Source organism: Zootoca vivipara, chromosome 5, assembly GCF_963506605.1.
Source record: "Zootoca vivipara chromosome 5, rZooViv1.1, whole genome shotgun sequence".
NCBI classification, from domain to species: domain Eukaryota; kingdom Metazoa; phylum Chordata; class Lepidosauria; order Squamata; family Lacertidae; genus Zootoca; species Zootoca vivipara.
Window position 1 is genome coordinate 7,028,178 of NC_083280.1, and position 21,479 is coordinate 7,049,656.

A 21,479-nucleotide genomic window follows, 5' to 3' on the forward strand; every position below is an offset into this window, starting at 1 on the left:
TATTTTGCAGGTCAACCACTAGACCCCTCCATGCCCATTGCTAATTCAGTCTCCAATGTGATATGTGCTGTGACTTTTGGGCAACGGTTTGCTCTTGAAGATGAACAGTTCCAGAAGCTGATAGAAGCCATGGATTTTGTCCTAACATTTTTAACTAGCTTTGTTCATGGTGTGAGTAGTCCTTTTCACTCCTACTAAGCCAAACAGGTGTCCCTTAATACCACAAATCAGTATTTTGTGATCCATAATGATAGAGGATAAAAGGTTGGAGAAGTGAGATCAAGTTTAAATTGATCTGAGAAAAGGGCCGCTTACTATCTCACAGCCTGATCAATTTCTCATGATTATCCTTGAGATAAAAACATGAGTAAGAAGACTTTGTCCACCACTGGAGACTCTTTGGAGGAACGTTGGGATAAAAATGGAACAATGACCTTCAGAACAGGTCATTGAGAGCCCACCAAGGGGAACAGAGGAGAACAAAATAATATTCTCAAGAAAGAGAATTACATAGTTTTGTTGCCATCATGGAAAACGAAATGTGTCTACTCTCTGCCCACTTAGCAGTGGCAATCATGATGGCGTCCATAGTGAGGCCCCTGCAGCCACCACCTTGGCTGGAGGTTTTTTTTAATGAAAGAGAGACCAGCAACTCAAGCAGTATTCTTACTGCTGAGGAAAGCAGCCCCCTTCTGTATGAACCAACTACACCCTTTCCCCAAATTTAAGTTCAGTTCTCCACATTTCTACATCCATTCCTAATTTGTTAAAAAAAAGTTCTCAAGAAACTTACTTGAATTACCCCCCATCCCTATTCTCCAACTACCAGAAAAGGCCACTAACTTGTTCCAGGAGGGGTCCCACAATTGTGCCCAGTTTTGGAATGATGCCTGGAAGCTGGAAAAATATTTTGAGCCACAGTTTTCTTTCACATTTTCAGCTAGGGATAATTCACAGAATCCAATCATTGTGGGATTTGGAAGAAGCTATAGACACCTTCTTTCTTCTTAGTGAGACTCAAACTAATACGCCATAATGGCAGCATTTCTGCTATCTTTGCTTTAGCTTTATGAAACGCTCCCATGGCTCATGAAACATCTCCCAGGGCCCCACAAGAAGGCCTTGTCCTGCACAGAGATGGTGCTTTCATTTGCAAAGGAGGAGATAGAGAAGCATAAGGAGAATCAGTCTCTGCATGAGCCACAGGATCTCATTGATTTCTATCTGCTTCAGATGGAGAAAGTAAGTATGAGCTTTGAAACTGAATGCTGCTCATCCAAGGAATCATTATATTCCCTGTTATAAGTGAAGACTAATCTCTTGCCTGGAAACCAGCATCATTTTTCCTGAATCTCAGTTGAAAATGGCATTGAGTCCCCCCCCCCCCCAAAAATATTTCTCATAGTCATTTTAGTTGCTAAAGTGGGTTGACATCCATCCATAAGCATCTATAGAAATGGCTAGGGAATGGTTACAGGTAGGTAGCCGTGTTGGTCTGGATCGAAGTAAAATAAAAAAAATCCTTCAGTAGCACCTTAAAGACCAACTAAGTTTTTATTTTGGTATGAGCTTTCGTGTGCATGCACACTTCTTCAGATACAGTGAAATGGAAGTTTCCAGGCACTTATGTAGAGAAGGGGTGGGGAGGGGTGGGGATGGGGAGGGGGGATCACTCAGAAGGGTGGTGGAAATGGGTGATTTGTGGGAATGTTCAGGAATGTGGATGAGGAGATATTGTTTAATATATCCTATCCCCGCTTGCGCTAGCAAGCACAAAACTTTAGCAGAGTAAAACATTCCCCTTTTGCAAAATACACAGCAGAAGAACGTTTGCGCAGGCTTGATTTAAGCCACTAAAATAAAGTGTATTTTCCTGGTATTTCCCCTTTTTCCCTCTTAAAAGAAAAGACACAACACAATGCTCTTAAAAGTATAAAAGATGTTTACTTACAAGCATCTCGAGGTACAGCACACTCAAGAGGTAGACTTGCTTAGTTAAAAGGTAATATATACATTGTGAAGTTCACTTATAAGAAGTGAGACTCCATCTCATCTCTCTCTCTAGGCTGGAGGCCTTGAGGGAGAGACTCACTAAGATGTGTGTAGTCCAAGAGGTCTGGTCCAAGAGAGGGAAAATGGCTGTTTCCTTCAGGATTTATCTGCCACTTCCTCAACTCATTTGCATGTGAAGGAAGAGGAAACTACGCTTAGTCATATCCTCCTCCTCAGTCCTCCAAGTGGACTATCTAGGGATTGTTGTGACTTGACTGCACTTAACCCTTTGCATCCCACAAACCCCTTCTCAGGCAATTCACAACATACACAAAAACATACATAAATAACTTTAATCAACCACCCAAGAGTCCCAGCTTGCCACGAAGATCCTGGAACTTCTCTCTTGGCAGGGGCTTTGTTAGGACATCTGCAGTCATCTGGTCAGTGTTGCAGTAACACATTTCAACAAGTCCATCCTCGATCACCTGGCGTATGTAGTGGTACCTGACCCCAATGTGTTTGGTGCGTGCAAGGAACTTTTCACTTTGTGTCAGCTTCATACTGCTCTGATTGTCCTCCATCAAGCTGACAGGTCCCGTTCTTGGCACGCCAAAGTCCTTCAGGAGCTGATCCAGCCAGGGGATCTCTCTGCAAGCTTCCGAAGCCGCAATGTACTCAGATTCTGTGGACGATAAAGCTACACATTTCTGTTTATAGCTGCCCCATGCAATAGCTCCGTCCCCATACATAAAAACATAGCCACTTGTGGATTTATAATCCTTATTGTCCCCAGCCCAATCCGCATCAGTGTACCCAAGCAGTTTAGGGTCTCTGACAGCTGGCAGTTTTAATTTACAGTCCATGGTTCCCTTTAGATAACGAACAACCCTCTTAACTCCAGCCCAATCATGCTCAGTGGGACAACTTACTTTCCTACTTAGGATCCCCACTGCACTTGCCAGGTCAGGTCTGCATGTGGTAACCAAATACAAAAGTTTGCCGACCGCTGACCTGTATTGCGTGTTGTTTGGCAGCAACTTCGAACCTTGTTGATTCTTCAAGAAGTCTGTGGCCATCGGTGTCGCAACTGGGTGTGCGTCCTGCATCTGCATGCTTTCAATCAGTTCAGTTATCTTTTGCCTTTGGCTGAGTAAGAACGATCCATCCTCTTCTCTCTCAACTTGAATTCCCAAGTAGTATTTCACTTTTCCAAGTTCCTTGACCTCTACTTCCCTGTTGAGGTGTTTGACTATGTCTTTATAGTCTTTCTCATTTGACGTAGAAATTAAAAGGTCGTCAACAAAGGCTAAAATGTACGAAAACTGTCCATTCCTTTGTTTGGTGTACAAGCACTTATCAGCAGTCCCTTGCTTGTACCCAAGCTGCACCAGCATCTCATGGAGTTTCTGGTTCCAAGCCCTCGCTGCTTGCTTCAAACCATAAAGTCCTTTCTGCAGCTTGCACACTAGATGTGCCTCATTTGGTTTAATGAAACCTTTGGGCTGCTTCATATAAATCTGCTCAGAAATTTCGCCGTGAAGAAAGGCTGTCGCAATGTCAATATGGTAAACTGACATTTGCTTAGATGCTGCAATACTTAAAAGTAGTCTGACACTGCTGTATCGAACTGTCGGTGCAAACACTTGATCGTAATCCTCTCCATACTTCTGGGAAAAACCTTGTGCCACAAGCCTAGCTTTGTAGCGTTGCACCTCCCCTTCTGAACCCTTTTTAACCTTGAACACCCATTTACTTCCAATTGCTTCCTTACCAGGAGGTAGTTCTGTGAGTGTCCAGGTCCTGTTCCGATGAAGTGCATCTATCTCCTCCTGAGCAGCTTTCCTCCAGAGACTGGCTTCATCTGGTGGCATCCTCTCTATCTCTTCCCATTTGGAAGGTTCCTGTGGAGACGCCGACCTTGTAAGGTAGGACAGCCGTAATGGTGGAACACCTCTGTTGGTTCTGGATGAGCGTCTGACCTCTGGTCTTTCGACCGCATCAGCTTCCTCATCCTCCTCCAGCAGTGGCATATCCCCATACAGCTGCTCGTCATCATCTTCGTCTCTGGTGCTGCCAGGGGCCTGGACCTCCACGTCTTCTCGGGTGTCACCTATAGGGGGTGCTACGACACTAGAAGTTGGATTAGTACTTTGTATTGGTTCAAAAGGAAAAATCACAAATTCCTCATCCTGTGGCTCCTTGGAACAATCAATGGCAGTGTCCTTTGTATCAACTTTGCCTTGCTCATCGAAGTAAATTACATGCTGCGAACTTGTCTTGCCAGTTTGCGGATCCAAGACTCTATATCCTTTTCCTCCAGAAGCGTACCCAACTAGGATCCCTGCCTTCGCTCTGGAATCAAGTTTGTGTCTGTGCTCCTTGGGCACATGATAGTAGCACAAACTTCCAAATACACGTATATGTGACAAATTTGGGGCTTTTCCATGCCAAAGTTCAAATGGTGTGCGCTCTGCGCCTTTTGTGGGCAGTCTGTTCTGAAGATAGACTGAGCAACGAGCCGCTTCACCCCACAGCCTGTGTGACAAGTTAGCTTCCTTTAGCATGCACCTTGTCATTTCCAAAATGGATCTAAATTTCCTCTCTGCAATTGAGTTTTGTTGGGGTGTGTAGGCAACTGTGGTCACGTGTGATATGCCTTCTCTAGCCATGACGGCCTGCATCTCATGTGAACAAAATTCCCCACCATTATCGGACATTAAAATGGAAGGGGCTCGCTGGAACTTGTTCTTGACCATGTTAAGATAGTCCCTGAACAATTCCACTGTCTCACTCTTCTCCTTGATAAAGTAGGCTACGCAGAATCTCGAGAAATCGTCCAAAAATATCAAAATATATTTATTACCTCCTAGAGAAGACACATTCATTGGTCCACATAGATCTGTATGGACAATGTCCAATACTTTAGTGCTTCTCTTCTCTGCACAACGTGGGAAAGAAGGTTTAGTTGCTTTCTCACTAACACAAGTTATACATTTTGATGTTGGTGTATTTGTGTTGCTTTGCTTTACCTGCAGACCTCTCACAAGATCACCTTTCTGTAGTTCCAGAATAACGTTGGTGTCTCTGTGTCCAAGTCTCTTGTGCCAGAGTTCCAGACTTCCTTCGTCCTTTTGACTTGGTTGCGCCACCTTTGCAGACTGGTTCTGCTGGTTCTCTGAAACATTAAGCTCATATACACCATCCTTTAGTGTGCCTTGAACATAAACTTCATCATGCTTAGTCACAATACATTGTCCTTTTTCAAATGTAATTTTAAAACCTTTCCTGTCCAAACTGGACACGCTGAGTAAGTTGCAATTAAGCTTTGGTGCAAACTTAACTTCAGTTATCTTAGTATTAATTGTTTCATGATCTACGTTGAATTTCAAATTCACAGTTCCTGAACCAATTGCCTTTACAATGTTGCCATCAGCAATCTCAATTTCAGAGGTTTCATCCCCATTAATCTCATTAAAATACTCCTTTTCATAACAGAAATGAGAACTCGCTCCACTGTCAAGAATCCACTTATTGCGCTTATTTTCACAATCCTGGACAGCTAAACTCCTCTCCTGCATCAACATGGTTTGCTCATGACTCCCCTTCTTAACACCTTGTGGTTTTGAGGGGTGGGATTCAACTTTATCCCCATTTTGACTCTTGCAGTTCCTTGCTATGTGGTTTTTCCCATTGCATTTAAAACAAATTATTTCTCTAGATGTCTGTCTGGACTTTCCAAAATGCTTGGATGCATAGCTGCTATCCTTCCTCCTTGGATTCCTTTCTTGAGAATCAAGGCTATCTCTGCATTCCTCTCTTAAATGGTTGATAAGCTCATTAAAAGTTAAATCCTTTGTGTGATCCATTATACTTTTAAATGGAGCAAACGTAGGTCCCAATGATGCAAGCATAAACGTTACTTTAGTCACATCATCAAAGGCTCTGGGAGTAAGGGCAATTCTTTGAACAATCTCAGAAAAATTCTTAAAATGCTCTGTAAACTCTTCTCTAGAATTCATCTTCAACTTGAGTAACTTATCCAACAAGTATCTATAGGAACTCTCTGTAGATTGTGCATAAATGCGTTCAATGTCCTCTAGGATCTTAGATGCATCATCTTCAAAATTTATCATTGATAGATGCTCATTCCTCAAACTGCTCAAAATTATGTGCTTGGCTTCATCATTTTTAATACTCCAAGCTTCTATCTTAGCTAAAGCTTCTGCATCGGTTCCTGTAGGCTTTTCTTCCTTAATGGCCTGCAGAACACGCCTAGCAGCAAGATAAACTAAAACGCGCTGCTTCCACTGCACAAAATTATTGTCATCCAGCAGCATAAAACTTGGTCTTGCCTCACTATCAAAACTGGAGCTTGCCATCTTAAAACTTCAAAAATTTCCAAAATTCAAAAATCTTTCAAAAATCAAATTCAAAATCTCAAAAATATCTTCACTACCTCTGAGCTTTCTCAGTGCTGTAAACTCTGAGGGAGGGGAGGGATAGTTAATCCCCCAAGCACACTGCAGAACAAAGAGACCATGTGCTCAACCAGGAAATCCTAACTGGAAAAATCCTACAGAGTTCAAAATCACAATCCAAATCAATCCTTCAAAAATACACAAAATACGCAACTCTGGGCCGCAATAACCCTATGTGGGAATGTTCAGGAATGTGGATGAGGAGATATTGTTTAATATATCCTATCCCCGCTTGCGCTAGCAAGCACAAAACTTTAGCAGAGTAAAACATTCCCCTTTTGCAAAATACACAGCAGAAGAACGTTTGCGCAGGCTTGATTTAAGCCACTAAAATAAAGTGTATTTTCCTGGTATTTCCCCTTTTTCCCTCTTAAAAGAAAAGACACAACACAATGCTCTTAAAAGTATAAAAGATGTTTACTTACAAGCATCTCGAGGTACAGCACACTCAAGAGGTAGACTTGCTTAGTTAAAAGGTAATATATACATTGTGAAGTTCACTTATAAGAAGTGAGACTCCATCTCATCTCTCTCTCTAGGCTGGAGGCCTTGAGGGAGAGACTCACTAAGATGTGTGTAGTCCAAGAGGTCTGGTCCAAGAGAGGGAAAATGGCTGTTTCCTTCAGGATTTATCTGCCACTTCCTCAACTCATTTGCATGTGAAGGAAGAGGAAACTACGCTTAGTCATATCCTCCTCCTCAGTCCTCCAAGTGGACTATCTAGGGATTGTTGTGACTTGACTGCACTTAACCCTTTGCATCCCACATGATTGACTGACTGATAGCTGTTGATGACCGCAAACGACTGCAAATGGTTTTGCATGAAAAAGCAAGGGTTGGGATGGCTGAAGATCGCTTATCATGTATAATGAGATAAGAACCCGATATCTCTGTTCAAACCAGGTCCCTCCATGGTTTTGAGCTTGGTGATAAGTTGCAATTCAGCAACTTCTCTTTCCAGTCTATTTCTGAAATTCTTTTGTAGTAAGACAGCTACTTTGAGATCTTGTATAGAATGTCCTGGGAGATTGAAGTGTTCTCCTACTGGTTTTTCTGTCTTCTGGTTCCTGATGTCAGATTTATGTCCATTTATCCTTTGGCGTAGGGTTTGGCCTGTTTGTCCAATATAGAGAGCTGAAGGGCACTGTTGGCATTTGATGGCATACACAATGTTAGAGGATGAGCAATTAAATAGTCCTGAGATGGTATGTTGGATGTTGTTGGGGCCAGTAATGGTGTTGTCTGGGTGTATGTGGCAGCAAAGTTGGCATCTGGGTTTATTGCAGGCTCTGGTACCAGTGTCCATGTTAAGTCTGGTGGTTGTATTATTGTGGGTGAGGAGTTGTTTAAGATTGGGTGGCTGTCTGTAGGCAATGAAAGGTCTTCCTCCCAGAGCTTGAGAAAGGGAGCGGTCATTGTCCAGGAGAGGCTGTAGATCTCTGATGATGCGTTGTACTGTTTTAGCTTGGGAGCTGTATGTGATGACTAGTGGTGTTCTGTTATTTTCTTTTTTGGGTCTGTCTTGCAGCAGGTTCTCTCTAGGTATCTGTCTGGCTCTGTTGATCTGTTGTTTAACTTCATCAGGTGGATATTTTAGTTCTAAAAAGGTTTGCTGTAGATCTCTTAGGTGAGATTCTCTGTCTGTAGAGTTGGAACAGATGCGGTTGTAACGTAAGGCCTGGCTGTATACGATGGATTGTTTGGTATGTTTGGGATGGTAGCTAGAAGCATGTAGATATGTTTGTCGGTCAGTTGGTTTTCTGTATAAGGTGGTGTCTATACGTCCATCCTGTATTTTTATAGTAGTGTCCAAAAAATGTATTTCTTGCATAGATTGGTTCATTGTTAGGTTGATGGTGGGGTGAAAGTCATTGAATGTCTGGTGGAAGGTTTCCAGGGTCTGTTGTCCATGTGTCCAGATAATAAAAATATCGTCAATGTATCGCAGGTACAGGAGAGGTTTGAGTGGGTAGGAGTTAAGGAAACGTTGTTCTAAATCTGCCATGAAGATGTTGGCATACTGTGGGGCCATGCGGGTGCCATGCGGGTGCCCATCAGCGGCACAGCCATGGGCACCCGCATGGCCCCACAGTATGCCAACATCTTCATGGCAGATTTAGAACAACGTTTCCTTAACTCCTACCCACTCAAACCTCTCCTGTACCTGCGATACATTGACGATATTTTTATTATCTGGACACATGGACAACAGACCCTGGAAACCTTCCACCAGACATTCAATGACTTTCACCCCACCATCAACCTAACAATGAACCAATCTATGCAAGAAATACATTTTTTGGACACTACTATAAAAATACAGGATGGACGTATAGACACCACCTTATACAGAAAACCAACTGACCGACAAACATATCTACATGCTTCTAGCTACCATCCCAAACATACCAAACAATCCATCGTATACAGCCAGGCCTTACGTTACAACCGCATCTGTTCCAACTCTACAGACAGAGAATCTCACCTAAGAGATCTACAGCAAACCTTTTTAGAACTAAAATATCCACCTGATGAAGTTAAACAACAGATCAACAGAGCCAGACAGATACCTAGAGAGAACCTGCTGCAAGACAGACCCAAAAAAGAAAATAACAGAACACCACTAGTCATCACATACAGCTCCCAAGCTAAAACAGTACAACGCATCATCAGAGATCTACAGCCTCTCCTGGACAATGACCGCTCCCTTTCTCAAGCTCTGGGAGGAAGACCTTTCATTGCCTACAGACAGCCACCCAATCTTAAACAACTCCTCACCCACAATAATACAACCACCAGACTTAACATGGACACTGGTACCAGAGCCTGCAATAAACCCAGATGCCAACTTTGCTGCCACATACACCCAGACAACACCATTACTGGCCCCAACAACATCCAACATACCATCTCAGGACTATTTAATTGCTCATCCTCTAACATTGTGTATGCCATCAAATGCCAACAGTGCCCTTCAGCTCTCTATATTGGACAAACAGGCCAAACCCTACGCCAAAGGATAAATGGACATAAATCTGACATCAGGAACCAGAAGACAGAAAAACCAGTAGGAGAACACTTCAATCTCCCAGGACATTCTATACAAGATCTCAAAGTAGCTGTCTTACTACAAAAGAATTTCAGAAATAGACTGGAAAGAGAAGTTGCTGAATTGCAACTTATCACCAAGCTCAAAACCATGGAGGGACCTGGTTTGAACAGAGATATCGGGTTCTTATCTCATTATACATGATAAGCGATCTTCAGCCATCCCAACCCTTGCTTTTTCATGCAAAACCATTTGCAGTCGTTTGCGGTCATCAACAGCTATCAGTCAGTCAATCACCCATTTCCACCACCCTTCTGAGTGATCCCCCCTCCCCATCCCCACCCCTCCCCACCCCTTCTCTACATAAGTGCCTGGAAACTTCCATTTCACTGTATCTGAAGAAGTGTGCATGCACACGAAAGCTCATACCAAAATAAAAACTTAGTTGGTCTTTAAGGTGCTACTGAAGGATTTTTTTTATATGGCTAGGGAATGTGAGTGTAAAGGAGTGGAAACTTAAGTGTGTTAAGGCAGGTCCCCAGACTACGACCCCCGGGCCGGATGCGGCCCAATTGGCCTCCCAATCCGGCCCGCGACGACCCCCGCCACCCGCTGCCGCCGCCTGCTCTTCCAGCGCGCAGCGCGGCGGCGATCTTCCAAATCGGAAAAAAATCGCTGAAAATCCTTTGTGCGCATGCGTATGGGCCTCTCCCGACCCAGAAGAGGTCATTTCCGGTGCACTTCCGGGTCGGGGGAGGCCCATACGCATGCGCACAAGCGATTTTTGGCGATTTTTTTTGACCGGGAAGCACGCCAGTGCGCCAGTAAGTGTGTGTGTGTATGCACACGGGCGCGCACTCCCCCGCCCTCCGGCCTGCTGCGCGCGCACTCCCCTGCCCTCTGGCCCGCCGCGCGGTCGGCGCGGCGGGCACCGGCCCAAAGCCCGGTAAGTCTGGGGACCCCTGGTGTTAAGGGGTCTTGCTTTGGAGCATTCCTTCTGTACATGAATTAGTTTGGATTGCTGTTCATCTGACATTCAAATGTGGACTGAGAAAACAGAAAATCCTAAACAAAATGCTCTTAAACGAGGGTATGACTTCAAATCCCTGTCTTATCTATCATCATATACTAGAAAGGACAAAATATATTTTCATCCTTCCCTCTCAGAACAATGCTTATCATGATGACAAACGAATGGTTAAATATGTTTAGTGGTAAGTACCATATTTCACCATAATTGTCACATATTTAGGGTAGTGGTGGCAGCACCTTCCCATTTCACCTCAGGCAGTGTAAAAGGAAACCCCACTCCACATGAAGCATGTGTGGGTGGTATGGTAATAATTGTGGAGGGGAAAGACAAAGTAAGTTCAGAAGGACAGATTGTAATGTGTGTAAATGACACGTCACCTTTTCCATTTTCAACACCAGAGCAAGAATGACCCACAGTCCACCTATGATGAAGAAAACTTGGCTCAGTGCATTTTTGACCTCTTTGTAGCAGGGACAGAGACAACCACCGGTTCTCTGAAATGGGCACTTCTCCTCCTGGCAAGTCATCCAGATATCCAAGGTGAGAGAGGAGAGCCAGGACTTCTCCTGATCACTAGGTTGGAGCATAATTATTTAAAGGTTTCATACGGGAAAGAGTTAAAAGTGACTTTATGGTGTGAGTTTTGGAAGGCAAATGATATTGAAATAAGATAAAAGTGTTTGACTTACATGTCTAGAAAGATCATTCTCCCCCACCAACATTTCCCCACATCCTTTATGGAACCTTTAATTATAGGGTCTCCTGCCTCTCCGTGCTCCATTACATGAGGGATGTGGGTGGTGCTGCAGTCTAAACCAGTGAGCCCCTTGTACTTGCTGGTTAGAAGGTTGGCAGTTCGAATCCGTGTGACAGGATGAGCTCTTGTTAGTCTGTCCCAGCTTCTGCCAACCTAGCAGTTTGAAAGCATGCCGGTGCAAGTAGATAAATAGGTAAACAGAGGGAAGGTAAACAGCGTTTCTGTGCACTCTGACACTCATCATGGTGTCCAGTTGTGCCAGAAGTGGTGTGTGTGTGTGTGGTCCAGTAGCACCTTAGAGACCAACTAAGTTTGTTCTTGGTATGAGCTTTTCTTAAGATACACATGAAAGCTAATACCAAGAACAAACTGGTCTCTAAGGTGCTACTGGACAATTTTTTAATTATTTTATATATTTCTACTGTGTCAGACCAACATGGCTAGCTACCTGAATCCAGAAGTGGTTTAGTCATGCTGGACACATGACCAGGACAACTGTTTGTGGACAAACACTGGCTCCTTCAGCTCCTTCCTTTCATTGGAATTAACCATCCAGACGTCCTTTACTTTTAACTTTACATGAGTAACATTAGCCAAAGATATGGTGAGGAAATGAGGATTAGTGAAACTAAGTAGGAAATATTGAGGGCCAGGGGTGGAGAATAGATACACACACACACACACACACACACACACACACACACACACAACCCAGACAGCCTTTGATCCCAGCCCTTCAGCAAATCCAGCCAGCTTGGATAACCAAGAAACAACTGAGATTAGCTTCACTTTTAAACATTTCACACTTGGGATCTAGAGTGGGGAAGAAGCATGTACACAGACGAGCTCTTTTGAGGACCAGGTGAGCTAAAAATGCAAGAAAGTAAGATGCATTCACAGAGATTTGTGGAATATGTTCAAGGGAAATAAATGTCCATCTGAAATAAAATGCAGTATTCACAATAAACCTTCTGTTTCCATCATCCTCTTCAGATAAAATGCACAAGGAAATAGAAGATGTCATAGGTTCTGCTCACTCAATCTGCTATCAAGATAAGAAGAAACTGCCCTACACCAATGCTGTGATTCATGAAATGCAGCGCTTCAAATATGTCCTTTTTTTGGGGTTGCCTAGGCAATGTACAAAGGATGTGAAGCTGTGTGGTTTTCTCATTCCCAAGGTATAAATGTGTGATACAGCTGCACTCCTGTAGCCCAAGAGCAAAGAGCAGCAAAAGGTTTCATATTGAGAGATGCAGCCAGCCATTTTGTCTAGTCAAAAATCTGAAGGGCAAGAGCAGGAGCTCCGCCTGCAGACATGTTTCACCATTGGCAAGTGCCATTCCATGGGGCATTTGAAACAGGGGAGGAGCATGTAGTGGACAGAGGTCTCAGCCTGGCTGTGAGCTTTCATTTTAAAAGAGGTGGGGGAAAGTCTTATTGTGTTCCTGCCAATACAGAAAGTTTTTACGGTGATGAATACAAAGTCACCCACCCCAAAAATAATAACAATTCAGATCAGTCTCTGCAATGATTTGTCTCAGGGTAGTGTGGGACAATTAAAAAAAGTTTTTAAAAAATTCTTTCCAGTAGCTCCTTAGAGAATGCACACGAAAGCTCATACGAATGACGAACTTAGTTGGTCTCTAAGGTGGTACTGGAAAGGATTTTTTTTTTCATCTACGGCAGACTAACGTGATTACTTACGTGTAACCCCCCCAAAAAAGTTTTGATCTGAATGCGTTCCAAGTCAATTGTTTCTTCTTTGCAGGGGACTATTATCCTTCCAGATCTGCGCTCTGTTCTTCTTGATCCAACACGATGGGAGACACCTGCAGAGTTCAACCCAAATCATTTCTTGGACAAGGATGGGCAATTCGTGGACAGAGAAGAATATCTCCCATTTGGTGCAGGTAAATGCAAAAGACCAAGCTATGTTGTGATCTGTAGATGTGCTTATCTGTCTACCTCCAGGAAATGACCTCAGCAGCAGCAGATGAGGGATTGGGCCAGAGCAGAAGCAGCGTCCTTCTGGCTGGAGTGGCAATGCTGGTCAGCAGAATGGGGCAGGGCAGTGGCAAGTTAAGGGGATCTCTTGGTTGGTGGCTTCAGACCCACATGTGCACATACATCTATGGGGTCTCCATCCAGACCTCCCTACATTTGCCACCCCTGCCTTGTCCCTGAGAGAGGCATCACTGCCAGAACCAGGATACTGCTGTTCCCTGTCTCACATCACCACTGCAAGCCATCCCATTTCTTTTCAGGCAGCAATGATAAGGATATCTTTTCATGGGGTTTTATTTAGCCTGGTTTCAAAGCACACTAAGAACTCAGTGTGCAATGAAATCATCCCACTTCCTTGCTTTTCCCACTCTGATCTCAAAAGAATATTATTCCTGCTGAAATTCAGCACACACCCTCACTGCTAATTTACAAATTCTCCAAAGGTCAGATTCATGTGCTTTTCCATACAGCATTCAGAAACCTACTTTCTACCAATGTGAGGTAAGTTTGGCAATACATTTTACTCCATGGTCTTAACCCCTTTCAGCATTGCTGATTTGGACAGTTGACAAAAGTTTAAAATCAAGTTTTATTGAAGGTTTTATACATGAGACACAATAAATATCAATCTAATCTATAAGGGAAAATAGAAAAAAGATTAGGAAAGGAAGAAAAGAAAGAAAAGCAAATTACCTCTATCAAAATTAAATATTCACCCTTATTCTGCACACAGAAAAGTGAGCCCTCCCAGCTAGACTCTCTTCCCCCAGTTTCTAGCCCTTCATTTTCAATCTGTCCCCTTCCTCAGTGTATCTTCCTTGATTTGAGATAGGGAACTTCCAATTACAGAACAAAATATAAGTATAACAAGAAGAAAGAAAGTTTAGTGCTGACCAGGCTAGGAAATTGACAGCAGCCTTGATGATTTCGCTATCCTATGTCTACTTTTCCAAAGTATTATGGAGAATGTTTATAACTACAAAGCAATGAACACAGGAAAGTAAATTATTGCTCACTTGCTGCCCTCTTCCTTTCTCCTCTTCAGGGGCTCGCATTTGTTTGGGACTGCAGCTGGCAAAGATTGAAATATTCATCTTCCTGACCAGCCTGCTGAGGGCATTCCGCTTCCAGCTGCCAGAAGGAGTCAAAGAACTCAATCAAGAGGCTATAATAGGAACTACAGCACATCCCCATCCTTATAAACTCTGTGCCGTTCCCCGTTGCAACACATAAGAAAATAGGAAAATATTAGGGGCTGCACCCCTGCTTCCTCCACTTGGCGACCCCTTTGCCACTCCTGACATATGAACCCCCTAGAATTTCCCCATCTCATCCCATGCAACTACTGAGGTCTCTTTTCACCTTCGCAGCTCAATTTCTTAAGCGACCTCTCTTATCTTTTGCAGCTCTGATTTGTACCCCTTTTCCCCTTCACCCCATCTCCTCCTTTTCTTCAGGCCCTTTCATGCCCCTGCATCCATCTTCATCCTTATCCCCATGCCTCCTTACCCTCTCCTTTTTGGCAGCTTCCTTTCCATCGCCATTCTTGTCCTCACTCCCTTTTTCCTGCCGCCTCTCCCCTACTCTCCTCAAATCTCCCTTACACACACATTCCCACACCTCCTCCTCTCTCCCTCTTCTGCAGCCCCCTTCCAACACACACCCCATACTGAGATACCGGTATGTTATTGTATCTTTTACATGAGTAGACTCCTAAGAGCAAGGCTATCAGATTCTCCAGTTGAAGAAGGTTAAGTTCTTTTGATGGATACTGTACATGTATGCTTGCTAATAAACTATATATTCTAAATCAGTACATTGAACCCAAAACTTTATATTGAGGACAACACGTGGTATCTGGAGTGAAATATGTTGTGTGGAGGCACTATGGAATAATTGAAGGCTTCACATGCTTTATCACAGCTAAGGAATGGAAGAGGGAGACGCTTAAAACAGACGTTCCCCTGACTTCCACTATCCTTTTTCTTTTTTTCTTATTTAAATAATTTTTATTTGGTTTTACAAATATAAAATTATAGCAATACCGCAACACACATCCACAATTAAGATTCCTCCAAATCTCTGGACTACCCACCTTCCCTCCATAGGTACCGCTCCAGCGGGAAGGTAAATTGCATTTCCATGCGCTGCTCTGGTTTCGTCAGAAGCGGCTTAGAAGCTGTATGCCAGCTCCCTCAGCCAATAAAGCGAGATGAGCGCCACAACCCCAGAGTTGTCCACTACTGCACTTAATGGTCAGGGGTCCCTTTACCTTTTACTTCATCTTTATCTGTAATCCATGTTTTTTATAACTCCATTGTCTCCATAGTTCTCATTACATTACAAGTGTTATTGCAATCCTGCTAATGTTTTAAACTGCTTACAGTAGTCTCCAAGATAAATTATACATTTTTCCAATTCCTTATTGAAGTTTTGGTCTTCTTGGTTGCTGAGCTTTGCAGTCAATTTTCCCATTTCGGCATAGTCCAACAGTTTAATTTGTCATTCTTCTCTAGTAGGGACTTTATCTTCTTTCTATCTCTTGGCTAACAGCATATGTGCAGCTGTTGTTGCATACATTTAAAAAATGTTTAAAATAACTTCTATTTTAAAAACCAGAGGCTTTTCTATAAAAATCCAGTGTAAAAATAGCTGCATGATTTTTTTTGGAAGTAGCCAGCTTTTTGGGAGACCATTCCAAGGGAGACTGTTCCACCATCAAACATGTTTTCTGCTGCTCCAGAGAAGCGGACACGGAGCAATGGATTCAAACTTCAAGAAAGAAGATTCTACCTAAACATTAGTAAGAGCTGTTCGGCATCTAGATCAAGGGAAGTAATAGTACCACTGTATTCCGCTCACGGTTCAAGAAGGATACTGACAAGCTGGAACATGTCCAGAGGAGGGCAACCAAAATGGTCAAAGGCCTGGAAACAATGACTTATGAGGAACGGCTTAGGGAGCTGGGTATGTTTAGCCTGGAGAAGAGAAGGTTAAGGGGTGATATGATAGCCATGTTCAAATATATAAAAGGATGTCATATAGAGGAGGGAGAAAGGTTGTTTTCTGCTGCTCCAGAGAAGCAGACACGGAGCAATGGATTCAAGCTACAAGAAAGAAGATTCTACCTAAACATTAGGAAGAACTTCCTGACAGTAAGAGCTGTTCGGCAGTGGAATTTGCTACCAAGGAGTGTGGTGGAGTCTCCTTCTTTGGAGGTCTTTAAGCAGAGGCTTGACAGGCATATGTCAAGAATGCTTTGATGGTGTTTCCTGCTTGGCAGGGGGTTGGACTGGATGGCCCTTGTGGTCTCTTCCAACTCTATGATTCTATGATTCTAACTCTTGCTGTCAGAAAGTTTTTCTGTATGTTTATTTCGGAATCTTCCTTCTTGTAACATGAAGCTATTGGTTTGAGTCCTGGATCAAGACACATCAAATAAGTGTTTCAGTTAAACACATTGTAAACTTCATACAGGGAAGTTCCATTGGCAAAACAGCTGTGTGAGGGGTTTTTTGGAAGTAGCCAGCTTATTGCCACACCCTTACTGTAGCTTTCTCTCCATGAGAAGCATCAAAGAGATGGAGGGAGGGGAGGGAGGTTTCTGAGCCCAGAATTGTGTTTAGAAAAGTTCACAAGATGCTCTAAGCAAGCAGTCAGAACTTTCCCTTCCCTGTAGACATTTGAACTGTAACTATGTATGTGCAGGAGGGGGGAAGCCAGACTTCTGGAGTACTGATCCAGAAACTGAATAGTTGGAGGAGGCCAACAACCTAGCTCTTGAAAGGCTGAATCCTGCGGCTAAAGGATTAAAAGGGCAACAGTTATTGCTCTCCTTGTGAAAAGACACCACTTCCCTGTCTTCTGTTATAAGAAAAAGAAAACCTGCCCCTTTCCCCTAAGAGCTCATTTATAGAGTCATTTTGTAGGTTCTCTTTTGCTAGGAGAAAAATAACAGAGGCAAACCAGAGAATATTGAAAAGCAAAGCAGCTAGTAAGCCTGATCTTTATTAACTGTTGCAACAGGGTGCTCACAACCACACACAGGAGGCAGGAGGGACCCAGAACATTGGTGTGCAGGGCTTTATATAGACTTTTTAAATTGCCAGCCTGCAGTCCAAGACAAGTCCAATACATCTTACATACATCAGAGAAAGGCGGTCTGCAACAGAATCCTGTCTGGCAGGAAACCTGTGGATGGGTTTACCTGACTGTTTTAGGTTTACCTGGATATTCTTTTGTGATTATAACTACTTAATTCCTGAGTCCAGGTCACAGGCTTGCCCTACTGATATCTTAAATATGCTCTTAAGCTCAGGATTTATGAAAAAATAGACAATGGGGAGGTTTTTTCATTTCCTCCCTCCTTGCAGAGAAATATTTGAGGTCAATTTGGGAGAGACAAAATGATTTCAGGACTTTTTTCCTGTACTGTTTCAGACATGCGGTTTATATATAGAATAGAAGAATAGAATAGAATAGAACAGATCTTTATTGTAATTGTCCCCTTGCGGGAACAACGAAATTTCTTGATTGCTGTATCAACTCAATTAAGACACCCCACATAAATTAAAATACTAATAAGCACAATACAATACAGAACAATAAACAAATAAAATAAAATGACTTCAAAGTCCAGAATTTCCATTTAAGGTCAAAATGGCTCTAGGAAAGAAACTGTTCTTCAAGCAGCTCATTCTTGCCTTCATTGTTCTATATCTCCATCCTGATGGCAGGAGCTCAAAGAAACGATGACCAGGATGTGATGGGTCTTTTGATATATCTAATGCCTTTCTATGGCACCTGATGGTATAGATATGCTCTAAGGTAGAGGGACAGCCAATGATACTCTCTGCTGTTTTGATAATTCTACACAACACTGTCCGATCCTGACAAGTACAGCTTCCATACCACACACATAAGCCATACGTGAGCACACTCTCAATGGCACAGTGATAGAAAGCAAGCAGCACCTTTTGCGGAAGGTGATTTTTCCTTAAAATTCACAAAAAGTGCAGTCTGTGCTGCGCCTTCTTTGCAATCCCTCTTATATTGACACTCCAGGACAAATCCTCCTGTAACTCAATGCCCAGGAATCTGAACGTTGTCACCCTCCGTTGTCATGAGACGGAAACATGGAAGGTGCCTAAAGAAGCCAGGGTGGCTATGTAAAGAAATTTTAACTGAGTTAAGATTTAAAAGGGATATGTAAAAAAAATGGAAAAAGGGGGAAACCACCAGAGAGGAATTCAAACAAATAGCCAGCACAAAGTCAGAAAAGCTAAAGTACAGAATGAACTCAGTCTTGCTAGAGAGGTTAAAAGCAACAAAAAGGGCTTTTATGGGTATGTCCATAGCAAAAGGAAGAACAAGGAAACAGTGGGGTCACTTAGAGGAGAAGATGGTGAAATGCGAACAGGGGATAGAGAAAGGGCAGAACTCCTCAACGCCTTCTTTGCCTCAGTCTTCTCCAAAAAAGAAAACAATGCCTGACCTGAAGAATATGGAGCAGATGATTCAGCAGGGAAAACACAACTCCGAACAAGTAAGGAGGTAGTACAAGAATATTTGGCTAGTTTAGATTTATTCAAGTCTCCAGGGCCAGATGAACTACATCCAAGAGTATTAAAAGAACTGGCAGAGGTGATTTCCGAACCACTGACAGTAATCTTTGAGAATTCCTGGAGAACAGGTGAAGTCCCAGCAGACTGGAGGAGGGCAAATGTCCCTATTTTCAAAAAAGGGGAAAAGAGAGAACCCAAACAATTACCGCCCAGGCAGCCTGACATCAATACCAGGAAAGATTCTAGAGCAGATCATTAAGCAAACAGTCTGTGGGCACCTAGAAAGGAACACTATGATCACTAAAAGTCAGCATGGGTTTCTGAAAAATAAGTAATGTCAGACTAATCTGATCTCATTTTTTGACAGAATTACAAGCCTGGTAGATGAAGGGAACGCTGTGGATGTAGCCTATCTTGATTTCAGCAAGGCCTTTGACAAGGTGCCCCATGATATTCTTGTAAAGAAGCTGGTAAAATGCGGGCTAGACAATGCTACCATTCAGTGGATTTGTAACTGGCTGACTGACCGAACCCAAAGGGTGCTCATCAATGGCTCCTCCTCATCCTGGAGAGAAGTGACTAGTGGGGTGCTACAGGGTTCTGTCTTGGGCCCAGTTTTATTCAACATCTTTATCAATTGCTTGGATGATGGGTGACACCAAATTGGGAGGGGTGGCTAATACCCCAGAGGACAGGATCACACTACAAAATGACCTTAACAGATTAGACAACTGGGCCAAAGCAAACAAGATGAATTTTAACAGGGAGAAATGTGAAGTACTACACTTGGGCAAAAAAAAATGAAAGGTACAAATACAGGATGGGTGACACTTGGCTTGAGAGCAGTACATGTGAAAAGGATCTAGGAGTCTTGGTTTTCCACAAACTTGACATGAGTCAACAGTGTGATGCAGCAGCTAAAAAAGCCAATGCAATTCTGGGCTGCATCAATAGGAGTATAGCATCTAGATCAAGGGAAGTAATAGTACCACTGTATTCCGCTCTGGTCAGACCTCACCTGGAATACTGTGTCCAGTTCTGGGAACCACAGTTAAAGAAGGATACTGACAAGCTGGAACATGTCCAGAGGAGGGCAACCAAAATGGTCAAAGGCCTGGAAACAATGACTTATGAGGAACGGCTTAGGGAGCTGGGTATGTTTAGCCTGGAGAAGAGAAGGTTAAGGGGTGATATGATAGCCATGTTCAAATATATAAAAGGATGTCATATAGAGGAGGGAGAAAGGTTGTTTTCTGCTGCTCCAGAGAAGCAGACACGGAGCAATGGATTCAAGCTACAAGAAAGAAGATTCCACCTAAAAATTAGGAAGAACTTCCTGACAGTAAGAGCTGTTCGACAGCTGAATTTGTTGCCAAGGAGTGTGGTGGAGTCTCCTTCTTTGGAGGTCTTTAAGCGGAGGCTTGACAGCCATCTGTCAGGAATGCTTTGATGGTGTTTCCTGGCAGGGGGCTGGACTGGATGGCCCTTGTGGTCTTTTACAACTCTATGATTCTATGATTCTCTCCACACAGGTTCCATCAATCAAAAGTGGCTGGACATCAATTTTCTGCTTCCTGAAGTCCACCACATGCTCCTTTGTTTTCTTTGTATTTATAAGCAAATTATTGGTTCTGCACCACTTTATCAACCGCTCCATCTCATCTCTGTAGTCCATCTCACCCTTCTTATCAGAGATGAGCCTGATCACAGTCATATCATCTGCAAATTTAACAATCCTATTACTAGGGTGGGCAGAAACACAATCACAAGTGTAGAGAGTATAAAGGAGTTGGCTAAGCACGCATCCCTGTGGTGCTCCTGTATTAGTCCTGTATTAGCAACCAGACCCTCTGGGGGTGATCTGACAGAAAGTCCAATATCCACCCACAGAGTGATGGCGGGAGGCCCAAACTTCCCAATTTAAACACCAGACGTTGTGGTAAAATGGTGTTAAATGCTGAGCTAAAATCTACAAAAAGCAATCTGGCATAGCCCCGCCCTCCTGCTGCCCCCAATGTGCAAGAACCGCATGGAGGGCAATTGCCACAGCATCCTCTGTCGATCTTTTCTTTTTATAGGTGAATTGGAATGTGTCCAATCCCCTTGGTAGGCAGGCAATAACATAATTCCGTACTAGCTTTTCAAAGAACTTCATGATTATAGGTGTGAGTGCTACTGGACGAAAGTCATTCAGATTTTCCAGGTTTGATTTTTTTGGTATCGGAACAATAATGGAAGACTTTAGGCAGGGTGGGACAGTCGCCTTGGAGGAGAGAGATTTGCTAATTGTATTATTGAGCTAAATCTGATCCTATAGTTTGCATTGCCTGCATTGTATAATTCTGACTGTGTGGCTTAGTCCCCATATTCCTTGGATGCTTTTCTCCTTAAAATGCTTTTCTCTTTGCCTGTGTGCCTCTGTGTCAAAGTGTAATGAAAACATTCAACAGTGAGACAGGATGCCCTGCTTGCTATCAAGGCCGAATAGCTGGCCTTGTCTGGAAGACGGAACGAGAGGCATAGAGGGGCTTATCAGCGGATGATGCACTTCCAGCCTGACGCTGGAAGTTGCTAGCTTGATGCACAAACTAGCCTT

General features: G+C 43.2%; 1 protein-coding gene across 1 annotated transcript in view; it reads left to right on the forward strand.

The window, feature by feature from the left end:
* Positions 1–15,132, forward strand: part of LOC118078446 (cytochrome P450 2J6) — a 71,934-nt gene extending 56,802 nt beyond the window's left edge. The window contains exons 13-18 of the mRNA XM_060274309.1: positions 11–171; positions 1,066–1,242; positions 10,954–11,095; positions 12,306–12,493; positions 13,084–13,225; positions 14,365–15,132. Of these exons, the coding sequence (XP_060130292.1) occupies positions 11–171; positions 1,066–1,242; positions 10,954–11,095; positions 12,306–12,493; positions 13,084–13,225; positions 14,365–14,552 (998 nt within the window). The 3' untranslated portion in view covers positions 14,553–15,132. The remainder of the gene's footprint in view (positions 1–10; positions 172–1,065; positions 1,243–10,953; positions 11,096–12,305; positions 12,494–13,083; positions 13,226–14,364) is intronic.
* The last annotated feature ends 6,347 nt before the right edge of the window (positions 15,133–21,479 follow it).